The sequence below is a fragment of the Mixophyes fleayi genome, chromosome 7 (assembly GCF_038048845.1).
Source record: "Mixophyes fleayi isolate aMixFle1 chromosome 7, aMixFle1.hap1, whole genome shotgun sequence".
In the NCBI taxonomy this organism is placed as follows: domain Eukaryota; kingdom Metazoa; phylum Chordata; class Amphibia; order Anura; family Limnodynastidae; genus Mixophyes; species Mixophyes fleayi.
Genome location: NC_134408.1, coordinates 18,689,677 through 18,703,416, shown reverse-complemented (window position 1 = coordinate 18,703,416; position 13,740 = coordinate 18,689,677). Strand labels below are relative to the sequence as shown.

Below are 13,740 nucleotides of genomic sequence, written 5' to 3'. Positions count from 1 at the left end.
TTTGAATGGGAATTTATAAAAGTTTTGCTGTTTGCGCCGTTGCCCGTACTGGTTTCCCGCCACAGGTCATTAGCCGTAAAACTGCATCAGCAAAGAGCGTTGTTTTATGTGCACCTTCATTCTGTGCAACGCACTCACCCCTATTCTGCGTTTGCATGGCCCATCTGAGCAGGTATTTGTACAATCATCATCATCACCATTTATTTATATAGCGCCACTGATTCCGCAGCGCTGTACAGAGAACTCGCTCACATCAGTCCCTGCCCCATTGGAGCTTACAGTCTAAATTCCCTAACATAGACACACAAAGAGAGATTAGTGTCAATTTTTGATAGCAGCCAATTAACCTACTAGTATGTTTTTGGAGTGTGGGAGATAACTGGAGCACCCGGAGGAAACCCACGCAAACACAGGGAGAACATACAAACTCCTCACAGATAAGGCCATGGACGGGAACTGAACTCATGACCCCAGTGCTGTAAAGCAGAAGTGCTAACCACTGAGCCACCGTGAATGACTTTTCATCGGCAGCAGGGGGGAACCGAGAGAGCTTACTGCCTTTCCCACTGCGATTTATTCTAAGGATGGCCACCAGCAGTCCTCTGTGACCCCACAGTTCTCTGGCTCTCTGCTAAGTGATGCCATCTTCTGTCTTTCAATGGAGGTCTTCTGACTTGCCCTGCCGTCTTCCTGCTTGATTCCGCTGTTGGTTCTTCATTGCAAATCTTCTGGCTTGAGCTCGCCTACTCGTCTGCAGAGCTCCGCTTGGGCCTGCCTCCGCTGTTGGACTGCCTGCGCTGCGCGCAACAACTAAGTGTAAGCCCTTGTGAGTGGGCGGGGCAATGACGTGGTGGGCACCAATTGGAATTCAAATGGCCGGAGGTTAGCACTGATTGGAGCAATAGAAATAATACAAGAAGCACACGCCTATTGCTCTGCTACAGTTTTCTAAATATCCGATAGAGAATCGCTTGTCTTTGTGTTTATGCTTTGCATGCTGGCATTTTATTACCTACATGATTAAATCATCTTAGACCCCCAGTTTACAGCTTAAAATAAGACAGGCGGGAAGATGCACCACTCAGACGGAGCCTGAAATCTCTTGCAGTACCTGTAATAGCCAGTAAGTGATGCTGTGAGTCATTTGTAAAAATATATATATATATTTTTTTTTAAATACAAACCCTCTCTCTAGATTAGACTTAGACAACCTGCGGCTCTCCAGCTGTTGTAGAACTATAAATCCCAGCATACCTTGCCCGCAATAGCTTTAAACAAGATGCTTTATCATCATAACATTTTGTCTTATTTTTAATACAAGTTACAATAACATTTAATTTTAAACACATATTATTACTATTAAGACTTTATATTTGGGCCTTAGACCCATCGTCAATTTGTGTAATAATAGGTATTCATTAAAGGATGCTGCAGTGTTTGCATTCGTCATCAAGTCAAATGCAGGAGAAAATGTTTCAGTGATCGGACCAATTAATCAAGACTGTATCGAGCAACATACTTGTGTCGTCTAAGCAGTGTTGTCACAAGCTCTTGTGTCTTGGCAGTGTGTTTTACAGCAACATCCTGTTTGTCTTTATCTAAAGAAAAAAAAAAAAGGTTAAGGTTTCTAGACGAGAAAAAACTCTTCCTTTGCAAGCTCAGCAGAGCGGAGATAAAACTTCAGCTAGAAGTTGGAGACTTGTACCCAGAAGAACTCTTACTGCACACGAGAAGGTGAGACAGGCGGATAGCTGGTGTTGTGAAGGTGGCGGACTTTGCGGCAGGTGTGTAGATACCTAAGTGTGTGTGTGTGTGTTGATGATGGGATGATACTTCACCTCTACAGGGCCCACTTTACATTGTGTGCGAGCTTCCACACTTATAACACACCAGTGATGCTTTGTGCATGTATAAACTCCAGTATATAATATCTTTATAGACAGCAAGTTCGCACGTCATGGCTTTATAACTGGTGAGTGCTGATGTCATCACTTAAGCGGTCATTAGGGATACTTGTGTATTATATTGAATAACTCGCCCTCTCCTCTAAATAATTGTGGACATTAGTATCGACCTCAGATTTCTTTTCTATAAAAAGCTATTATATGGCCACCTGACTCTTATGTCACCCCTAATATCGTTATAATATACAGAGGGCAATGCAGCTTCCCATTTGTAATAAGAATATAACTCTTTGCACTCTTATGTTGGGTATAATGATTATGTGATGTCCGCAATTACATTCTCATAGTTTTTTTTGGTTTTTTTTGGGTGGGTCCTAGGCACAAGCTGGTGACCGGGAAGAGGCAGTGGGCTGAACTGGACCCATCTGGGTTTCCTGCTGTTGGCCCCACGTCAGGGACATGCTTGACTGGCTTTCCACTACCGAGAACTCATTGCACACGTTCATCACTTGAGAGCACCCACCCACCCACAGATTTTCCTACCGATCTCTACTCATCTGCTGAAAGTGGTCCCTTAACCCACCCGGCGTCTGAGGCTTCCCCATCAGACGAGATGGAGGCCGTGGCGATATACAACTTCAGGTCCTCTGAGAAGGACGAGCTGCCCTTCACCAAAGGGGATGTACTGAAGGTAAGTAGCTGAAAATACAGGAATGAAGTTCACTGCTCGTTTACAAAGATCAATTTTGTGTAGGTTTTATTGTTCAATTTTATAAAGATTTAGTAAATATTTCTCTTTGTTCCCTCCACTTGGTTGTGTTATATAGAAAATTTAGATAAAATAAAAAAATATATATGTAGAAATTTTTTAAGTCAATATAATGTATGCTGTCAAAAATGCAATTTGTCTACATATTTGCATTGTTTTTACAGTTGGGATTTTCCTATTGTTTCTTATTATTTTTATTTTTATTATTAATATTATTATTATTATTATTATTATTATTATTACTATTATTTCTTTTTTTTATTATTTTTTTTTTATTATATTTATTTATTATTATTTTTGGAATATATTTATATAGTTAATTTAGAAATGTAATTGACACAAACCGGTCTCTTTAACACGCGCTGTTCTGTTCTGTACATTACAAACAGGGGATTAATACTGGGGGTTCCCTGGAGTGACCATTAATACAGTGGTCAAACCTTTTATTATAAATGAAGTTACTATAACTAGGAAAGTTATATACAGCTCCAAATGCTGCCCTGTTGTGATCGCAATGGTGCCTATAATGAGGCACCTGTAACGGGCATCAGATCTTGGGGGGCAGCAGATAGTTGGGAATGAATAAATAATATATTTTTTATTTTTCTTACCACCCAAATCATAACATGATGGCTGCTACTTTGTTGGGTATATCTAAAAATAATACAACCGTCAATATTTGTGTTTGCAAGCGTACACTAATATAAATGATGCCGATGCAGGTTGTGCCCCAGGTAGCAGGATGCCTAGGCATGGTCCTGTGCTAATGTATTGCCATAGAAGTTGCCAGGTATTGGATAATAGGAGATCTATGCTATTACATAGGATGTCAATCAGTGAGGGCGATATAGTGGGCCCTGACCAGGTGATGGACTAAGCTAAGGGATAAATATTAAAGTGGTACGTTTTTAGTAGTAAAATTAATTTACCAAATTTAAACTATGGTTTTAACATAGCCAGCTGGACTAAATAAAGTCATTAGATGTGGGCAGCACGGTGGCTAAGTGGTTAGCACTTCTGCCTCACCGCACTGGGGTCATGAGTTCAATTCCCGACCATGGCCTTATCTGTGTGTAGTTTGTATGTTCCCCGTGTTTGCGTGGGTTTCCTCCGCGTGCTCCGGTTTCCTCCCACACTCCAAAAATATACTGGTAGGTTAATTGGCTGCTAACAAATGACCCTAGTCTCTCTCTGTCTCTGTCTGTGTGTGTGTTAGGGAATTTAGACTGTAAGCTCCAACGGGGCAGGGACTGATGTGAGTGAGTTCTCAGGTTTTTCACCTGATTATCGGGTCAATCACACAATAAACCATCATTAGGGCCAATATAATGTATTAGTGCGTACGCTGTAACGATCATGTGTAATTGCTCCAAAGCTCATCACATCGTTTAGTTTGATTTTATAAACGGACTAAAAATCTCTTTAAACGATGGAACGATCGGGATCTCCGTAGAGTTTACAGAGTCACCATCTTTTCAGTCGATGGTTATGACCGATGAAGAGCACAGATCTGACAGTAAATCGTGTATAGTGGGTACACATGAATCGTCATGCTGATCGGGACTTTCAGTCGTGTATCCAGCCTAACATATAGGGATAGTACACTATATTTTATCAGGATATTAGAAATTACATAGGAATTATGTGGCTTTATTAAAACATGCATATTCAGTCTTTATATTGATTGCAGAAATCTCAGATGACTTCTAATGCCCAAAATAATTCATAGCAAGGTAATGTTACTAAAACACAGTTTTCCCAATAAACACTGATGACATCAGTACTCACTGATTATAAGCGATGACATCAGTACTCACTATTTGTACATATATTATTTCATTATACATAGCAGAAACTATGTACTACTGTGTAGATTTTACTGACATTGAAATACTATCCCACGCCTCGATAATCACTGGCTGACACATTTTCAGCCTGACGTTTCCATATTGGTATACTAAATAGAAAAATAAATATTTTAAAACACAATAGACATTAATTATAAGCCTGCACATTGTGCCATACAGCACTTTTCTACCAAATGTGTCAGTTTACCAGCTATGTGCATACATATGTGCACACCTGCATTCTGGTTTTTAGGAGAACCCCCAGAAATACTCTGCAGTAGGGTTGCCATGTGTTTAGTAGATACCACATTCTTTTTGAGTCACAAATCCGAGGTCTGGGTGGGATTTCCCTAGTGACAATTTCTCACCTTCTCCAACGTGCTGAGCTATCAGTTTGTGACTGCTGCTAACCTACAGGAAGCACACGTTGCTTCCAGTTGGTTTTTATGACAGTCGCTATGACCTGACCACTAGAGGGAGCTTCAGGCAGTCTGCTCATACAGCTGTGTGCTAAGTGGGCAGATCATGGAGGATTGGGGGCTGCCTCTAGTGATCATCACCTGACCACTAGAGGGAGCTTCAGACAGTCTGCTCATACAGCTGTGTACTAAGTGGACAGAACATGAAGAAGGGGGGTCTCCCTCTAGTGATCATCACCTGACCACTAGAGGGAGCTTCAGACAGTCTGCTCATACAGCTGTGTACTAAGTGGGCAAAACATGGAGGAGGGGGGGTCTCCCTCTAGTGATCATCACCTGACCACTAGAGGGAGCTTCAGGCAGGCTGATCATATAGCTGTGTACTAAGTGGGCAGAACATGAAGGGGGGGGGGGGGGTCTCCCTCTAAAGATCATCACCTGACCACTAGAGGGAGACTAAGAGAAAAGATGTGTACTATGTGGGCACAACAGGGGAGCCTCTGTACTAAGTGGGTATAATGGGGGTAGGGGGCTGTATACAATTGTAGAAAGATGTGCACTATGTGGGCACAACAGAGGGAAGCCGTGTGAAGCTTATTAGGGCTCTGTATAGTGTAGTGGTCATCAGATTTAAAGCTGCAGTACCACCTAGGAAAATATTTGCCTAAGGTGTCTCCTCCCCCTAGCCAGAGCCCCAGGTCAATACATTAATGCATGTAGTAATAAGTAATACATAAATGGCAAATTCATTTTTTAATCAACATTTAATGGCTGTGCAGGTGGGGTGTAATCGGGCAGAGTCACATGACTATATAGCATTTTTTGGGGAACCCTAATCTGTACCTTCTACTGTGGGTCTGATTGGAAATGCCAATAAATATACTTATTGTATTTATAGCTTAAATAAATGATGGGAGTGGAAGACAATTGGGACCATTCCATACCTCAAAACTCTACCGATTTTGGAGGGACAACCGGATTTGTGGTCTGCAAAAGGGGTGTGGTTTAATGTGAAAGTGGGTGGAGTATTACACTCAAAAAAAGCAGACAATTTGTGGGCGGAGTTTGGTCAGAGCGTGGGCAGGACTTAGTTTGTCCGGCTTTCAGGATTCTAAATGTTAAGAGGTGTGAAGTTCTTCATACATGTGTTACTAGCATACATTTTAAAAGTTCTTATTACATTGGTAGATAAGCGTTTAAAATGCGCTTTCCTGTAATTGCGGGTTCTAGAGGCGCCCCAGAGTGGCTGTATCAAATCGATGTCCTTTTGCAAGGAGAAGAATGCATTGTGGCCCCCTGCTAACCAGCCAGGCTCCATACAGACCTCTCTTCTCCCCATTGAAATATCTCATCCCACAAAGCAGAATCTCATTTTTGCACATGGGTGCAATTCCAAATGTACAAGGTCGTCTGCCCTGCATTCAGCCAGGAGCGTCCCAATCCACCTAGCTCCCTCTGCCAGACGATGCAAAATCTGGCATCTGGGCAAAGACCGACATCAAGGCCAAATCCTTGCTCTTCATAGGAAAATAAAGCGTATCTGTGCATGACATCCCTAAGGGCCATTTTTGAAGCAGGGCCGCAATTTCGGACGTTCCAGAATGACCAATGGGTTAATAAAATGCAGGAATCAGTTTTGTAGCTCCAACAAGTCATTGGTGAACGAAAACAAGAAAAGAGGTGCCCATAAACAGGATGTTTTCTCCTTTTGTGCAGTAAACAGATACGATGTTCTCAGACAATTTACGTTGTGTGTATAACTATCCTCTACAGGCATCTGCCACAGTTTAGTCTGGGCAGTTCAGAAACGTCATGACACTATTTCTGTCTCCGTAGAAAGCGTTGTGTTCTATCTTTTCGTGTCTCTTTGTGTAATCATGCCAGTGCTCCCCTAATATTAGTGGGCATATTATTACTACAGGTAATTAAATTACTGGGTACATTACTGCAGCTGAGCACAATAATGGTAATGACACTACTAGTGTCATTACCATTAATGTGGGCACATTACTACTGATGAACATGATATTATTAAGCACATTACTACGCTGGGGATATTACTGGGCATGGTGTTCTGCCAATTAATTACAGGGCCGTTGGGATCAATTTTACTGGACAGTGCTGTAACTAATGCACACTGTACTGGACATTGTTGTAACTAATGTACACTGTACATGGGCAAACGCAGGATTTTTAAGGGGGGGTTTCCAAATGGTTGAAGTCGGAACAAAGCAAAACAAAACATAAAAAATCATTCCTACTACACACTAAAATACTATACATTAAAACAATCTAAACCCTTCATTAAAATGAGTATTGACACTCCGTATTTAAACTAGCAATGATACCGCACATCAAAATAGCATTTCTAACGCACATTAAAAAAATGAATAACCACAAAAATAAAGAAAAAACATTGATACCATGACACAAGTTTGGACTATATTACATACATATATGCAAAACATACTAGTAGGTTAATTGGCAGCTAACACATTGACCCTAGTCTGTCTCTCTCTGTTTGTGTGTTGTATGTTAGAGAATTTAGACTGTAAGCTCTAATGGGACATGGACTGATGTGAGTTCTCTGTACAGCGCTGCGGAATTGATAATGCTATATAAATAGCTGATGATAACCAATATGTTATAGGATCCACTATTTTAGCTTGCTACGTAAAGCTTGAAAAAAAATATACTTTACAGTCACAGTAAGCCAAGTCAGTCTAGTTACTTGTGATTGGCTGAGATTTTCCAATTCATATCTATGGGCAATGCATATTAATGGGCTTTCTGTGGAAACTGAGATGCACAGTTATTCAAATGAGTGGCAAAAGGGAGATTCTGCTCAGCAAAGTAAAAGCATCTAAAATCTTTGGAATTGATGATTTACCTCATGATGGCACCTCTTCAGCCTGCCTTTCTCCAATGACACATTACCATCCTCCTTTAAATATGTGCACATTTCACTAATCGTAAATAAACCCTCTCTTTCCAACTACCGCTCATGTCCTTTGCCTCTAAACTACTTGAGTGACTAGTGTGCAATCGCCTATCTCACTTGCTCACATCTTACTCCATCTTGAATCTCTGCAGTCAGGATTGGGCCCCCCAATATTCCACCGGGGCTGTCCTAACAAAAGTGATCAATGATCTACTATAAAGTTCACTTCTCCGTAACCATCCTACTGGATCCCATTCTCCCTCCTCCCAGTGTCACCACTGTCAACTACACCACGATTTCCTCAGCCTCCCTTTGTATCAAACTGGACTCTGTGCTTTATCCCTCATATCCAGTCTCACCCAGTCCTGTTGCCTCCACCTTCGAAATATTGTTAGAAAATATCATCATCATCATTTATTTATATAGCACCACTAATTCCGCAGCGCTGTACAGAGAACTCACTCACATCAGTCCCTGCCCCATTGGGGCTTACAGTCTAAATTCCCTAACATCATCATCATCATCAGTTATTTATATAGCGCCAACATATTCCGTAGCGCTTTACAATTGGGGACAAACGTAATAAACTAATAAACAAACTGGGTAGAACAGACAAAGAGGTGAGAAGGCCCTGCTCGCAAGCTTACAATCTATGGGACAATGGGAGATTGACACATGAGGTTAAGTATACATTTTGCATCTTGGCCCAGCCAGACTGCAAAGGTAGGGTGATTAACACACACACACACACACACACAGACAGACATAGAGACAGACAGAGAGACTAGAGTCAATTTGTTTGCAGCCAATTAACCTACCAGTATGTTTTTGGACTGTGGGAGGAAACCGGAGCACCCGGAGGAAACCCACGCAAACACAGGGAGAATATACAAACTCCTCACAGATAAGGCCATGATTGGGAATCGAAGAGACCCCAGTGCTGTGAGGCAGAAGTGCTAACCACTGAGCCACCATGCTGCCCACAATATATATTCATTTCTTATCCAAGATGTAGCCTAAACTTATTTATTCTCTCATCATCTCCCGCCTCAATTGCTACAACCTCCTCCTATCTGGGACTTCCCCACCATCTATCACAGCCACCCCTTCTTACATATCAAATCTCATCCCGAAATACTCTCCCTCATGCCTTCTTATATTTACTTCTGACCTGCGCCTCGTCTCTGATTACCAACTCTCAGTCCTGCCTACAAGACGTCTCCAGCAACGCTACCCACTTACGTGTGATCAGAATCTCCCCAGCCTTCACTCTTTAAACACCCACTAAGAACCCACCTCTTTATAAAAGCTTATCCTCCTTCTGCCTATACTACATTATTCCGGTACACAACTGTCCTAGTGTCCACTCTGAGCCACACTCACTCCTCTTATCTGAACTGTCCCCTTTTCCCATAAAATTATAAACTCTTTCACTAGCAGGTCCCTTGATTTCAGGTCTGCATTTAACTTGGGGCAGCACGGTGGCTCAGTGTTTAGCACTTCTGCCTCACAGCACTGGGGTCATGAGTTCATTTCCCCACCATGGCCTCATCTGTGTGGAGTTTGTATGTTCTCCCCGTGTTTGCGTGGGTTTCCTCCGGGTGCTCCGGTTGCCTCCCATACTCCTAAAACCATACTGGTAGGTTAATTGGCTGCTAACAAATTGACCCTAGTGTGTGTGTCTGTGTGTGTGTGTGTGTGTGTGTGTGTGTTAGGAAATTTAGACTGTAAGCTCCAATGGGGCAGGGACTGATGTGAGTGAGTTCTCTGTACAGCGCTGCGGAATTAGTGGCGCTATATAAATAAATGGTAATAATAATACCTTTTATGTCCTTATGTAAACTCTGTTTTGCCCACTGTCCGGCATTGGCAAAGCACTGTGGCGCCTTACAAACCAACGGTAATAATAAGATGTGATATAGAGATGAGATTTCCTTTCATCCATTTGTGCATTTTCTGCAATTATAATCTCCTCGCTCTATTTCAGATACTTAATATGGAGGATGACCAGAATTGGTACAAAGCAGAACTTTATGGCATAGAAGGTTATATTCCGAAGAATTACATCAAAGTAAAGCCCTACCCGTAAGTACAATTCTGAGTGTGTGACCCGCCGCCCAGCTTCGCACGCCTTGTACGTTTTGTGCACCTGTTAGTAAAACACACAACTCCTAACGCCCAGATCTCGTCTCTTCCTCTGCTGCAATATGTAAAGTCATAACAACATCTGTATGGTTTACTGCTGTTTCCCTGAAGTCACACAACGGTAAAAATAGGAAACTGAAACCACAGCGGCCAATGCTGACACTGAAGCACATGGTGGAATGTAGAGAATCAGAAATATGCTGGCTCTAGGGTTTTCTACCGTTAGTAAATTTACCTACAGTCAGTAAAAACCCATCATTTGCTATCAGTAGGAAAAAGGTAGCCGTCAGTAAAGTCAGACACCCTCCATATCACGTGATTGTGACACTGCGTAGGGTTGATGTTACACGCTGCCTTTAATTTAACTACTAAACAATGTATAATACGGCATATTAATGTGTCAGTAAAATGCACTAGTGGTTAGCACTTCTGCCTCACAGCGCTAGGGTGATTAATACAATTCCCAACCATGGCCTTATCTGTGTGGAGTTTGTATGATCTCCTTGTGTTTGCGTGAGTTTCCTCCGGGTGCTCCGGTTTCCTCCCACACTCCAAAAACATACTGGTAGGTTAATTGGCTGCTAACAAAATTGACCTTAGTCTCTCTCTCTCTGTCTGTGTGTGAGTGTGTGTCTATATTAGGGAATTTAGACTGTAAGCTCCAATGGGGCAGGGACTGATATGAGTGAGTTCTCTGTACAGCGCTGCGGAATCAGTGGCGCTATATAAATAAATGATGATGATGATGATAATTAAGCAGATAAAGGTGTTTCCCGTAAGACCTACAGGGGTGGGCATTTAAGAGGAAGGAAAGAGATATTAAATTAAGCCTTTTTATTGAAAATGTTCCAGATTTACACAAAAAGAAGAAAACAAAAAATAGCCCTCATCAAAGCACCAGACAGGGAGGTAACACTTACATACTTATAGTCAAACATAATCTGGTTCAGCAAAGAAGAAAAATGATAATACTCTGCGGTACTTTGCCTCATAATAAAAGAACAGTACATAAATTATTTATACACTATAATCATCACCAATAAATTAATTCTAATTGTTCATACAACATGTTCAGTGTTACAAGATTAATATAATGTTGCATATTGCATGCGTGCTGGGCGGGGCTGAGAGCCGAGCGATCCATACAGGTGCCAATAAGACTGATAGAACCATTCATATTTAATGAATTCATCCACTGGATCTACAGATCGTTTAGCAGATGTAGAATTATACTAATGACACCAAATTGTGTGACATTTCTTGCTGGCATTTCTAGTGGCACACGTACATCTCTCACGATTCATTGTATCGTTAACCAAACTGCCCCAATGCTTGCTCTACTACTGGGGGAGGTAGTTAGATATATTTATAAGCTTCCTCTACTAGAACCAGAAGATGCCTGTAGTGCTATCTGTGAGTAAATTGTTCAGATGCCGCTATAGTTGACACATGAACGTTTTGCGTTTCTTGATACAGGTGGTACGCAGGCCGGATCTCCAGGCAAGAGGCTGAAGAAATCCTGCTGAAACGGAGGTTCCTGGGAGCCTTCTTAATCCGGGACAGTGAGAGCTCGCCGGGGGAATTCTCAATCTCTGTCAAGTAAGAGAAGCAAGTTCTATATTCTAGTCCTTTGGGTCAGGACCCCAAGCAGGGCCCAAAATATGTTTCAGGGGTCTACAGATTGTCAGATATGCAATACATTCTATTGAGAACCTCATCCCAGAACAATGGTACACTGACACTGGAGTTACAGAATAATGGCACACTGACACTTGGGGTTCTAGAACAATGGTACACTGACACTTGGGGTTATAGAACAATGACACACTGATACTTGAGGATACAGAACAATGGCACACTGACACTTGAGGATACAGAACAATGAGACACTGAAACTTGTGGTTCTAGAGCAATGACACACTGACACTTGGGGTAACAGTACAATGGCATACTGACACATGGGGTTCTAGAACAATGGCACACTGACACTTGGGGTTCTAAAACAATGGCACACTGACACTGAAGTTACAGAACAATGGTACACTGACACTTGAGGATACAGAACAATGACACACTGACACTTGAGGATACAGAACAATGAGACACTGAAATTTGTGGTTCTAGAACAATGGTACACTGACACTTGGGGTTCTAAAACAATGACACACTGACACTTGGGGATACAGAACAATCGCACACTGACACATGGGGTTACAGAACAATCGCACACCACTGTTGACAGTCACACTGTCTGTATTTTATCTTTGTCAGGATTTTATCCATGTAGGTATTTAGATTGTCATGATTTTGTCCATGTCAGTATTTACACTGTTGGGGTTTTCGTGTCAGACATATTTCCATAGGTATTTTTACTGTCGGAAATATAATTATCACCGTTACACACTCTATCACTACCTAATGCACATTCATTTTAGCTATTTGGTCCAAATTAGACTTTACAATCAATTATATTTATTGGAGTTTTTATTTAAAGTACAGCTGCACACCGTGGAGACCGCCATTTTATAAGCTGAACCAATATTCATAAGAAGCCTATTAATGCACTAATCATGAAGTGCCTCAGTAGCATCGCTAGTTCTGTGCATGAAATGGCTGCCTTTATTGTGTGTAGGCAGCAGGTGAACTTTAAGGAAACAGTATTTTCGGTGGACAAGACTAGTTTGTAGAACTTTGTAGTTGCTGCACAAAGTTTGACATCTAGGCCAGTTTCCTTGTAACCAGCAAAGCATTCTGGGAGTTTACCAACATCTGGAGAATCTCTGTCCTAGACGATGTAATGTGAAGTATTTTAGCCATTAAAGAGCTATAGCGCTTTTAAAGTTATTTTGTCTGAACACATTCTACACAATGTACATTTAAACAATCAATTATCTAAATTTTTATCCCACAACTGCCAACATTAAAAAACTGGGACATTACCCAACACCAACGATGCTCTCAGTCATGCCCATATCTAACCAAACCTCACCCCAGTTCACCTAAACCATGCACCTGATTCTTCCAAACCATTTCCCAGTCCCTCCAAACCATGCCCCAATTTCCTCAAACAATGCCCCGATTCTCTCAAACAATGCCCCGATTCTTTCAAACAATGCCTCGATTCTCTCAAACCATGTCCCGATTCTCTCAAACAATGCCTCGATTCTCTCAAACCATGTCCCAATTCTCTCAAACCATGTCCCAATTCTCTCAAACCATGTCCCAATTCTCTCAAACCATGTCCCAATTCTCTCAAACCATGTCCTGATTTTCTCAAACCATGTCCCGATTCTCACAAACCATGCCCTGATCCTTCCAAACCATTCCCAGTCCCTCCAAACCATGCCCCGATTCTCTCAAACCATCACCCAATTCTTACAAACCATGTCCCGATTCTCACAAACCATATCCTAATTCCCTCAAACCATTCCCAGTCCCTCCAAACCATCCCCCGATTCTCTCAAACCATCCCCCGATTCTTACAAACCATGTCCCGGTTCTCTCAAACCATGCCCTAATCTTTACAAACCATGCCCCGGGTCTCTCAAGCCAAGCCCGATTCTCACAAACCTTGACCAGATTCGCTTAAACCTTGCCCCAATTCTCTCAAACCTCACCCCAATTCTCTCAAACCATGCCCTGATCTACCCAAATCACACCCAATACCCAGAAATCATGCCTTTATCTACCCAAACCTTGAGCTGATCTACTCAAT

The 13,740-nt window shown here is 41.8% G+C and overlaps 1 protein-coding gene across 2 annotated transcripts in view; it reads left to right on the top strand.

Moving 5' to 3' along the window:
• Positions 1–497: 497 nt before the first annotated feature.
• The window catches only part of GRAP (GRB2 related adaptor protein), a 46,841-nt gene continuing 33,598 nt past the window's right edge, over positions 498–13,740 (top strand). Inside the window, exons 1-4 of one of the 2 annotated variants that reach the window (XM_075179247.1) lie at positions 498–1,734; positions 2,283–2,595; positions 9,868–9,965; positions 11,502–11,624. In XM_075179247.1, the coding sequence (XP_075035348.1) occupies positions 2,518–2,595; positions 9,868–9,965; positions 11,502–11,624 (299 nt within the window). In that variant the 5' untranslated portion in view covers positions 498–1,734; positions 2,283–2,517. Of the gene's footprint in view, positions 1,785–2,282; positions 2,596–9,867; positions 9,966–11,501; positions 11,625–13,740 lie in introns of both variants that reach the window. The other variant, XM_075179246.1, reaches the window with a different exon arrangement.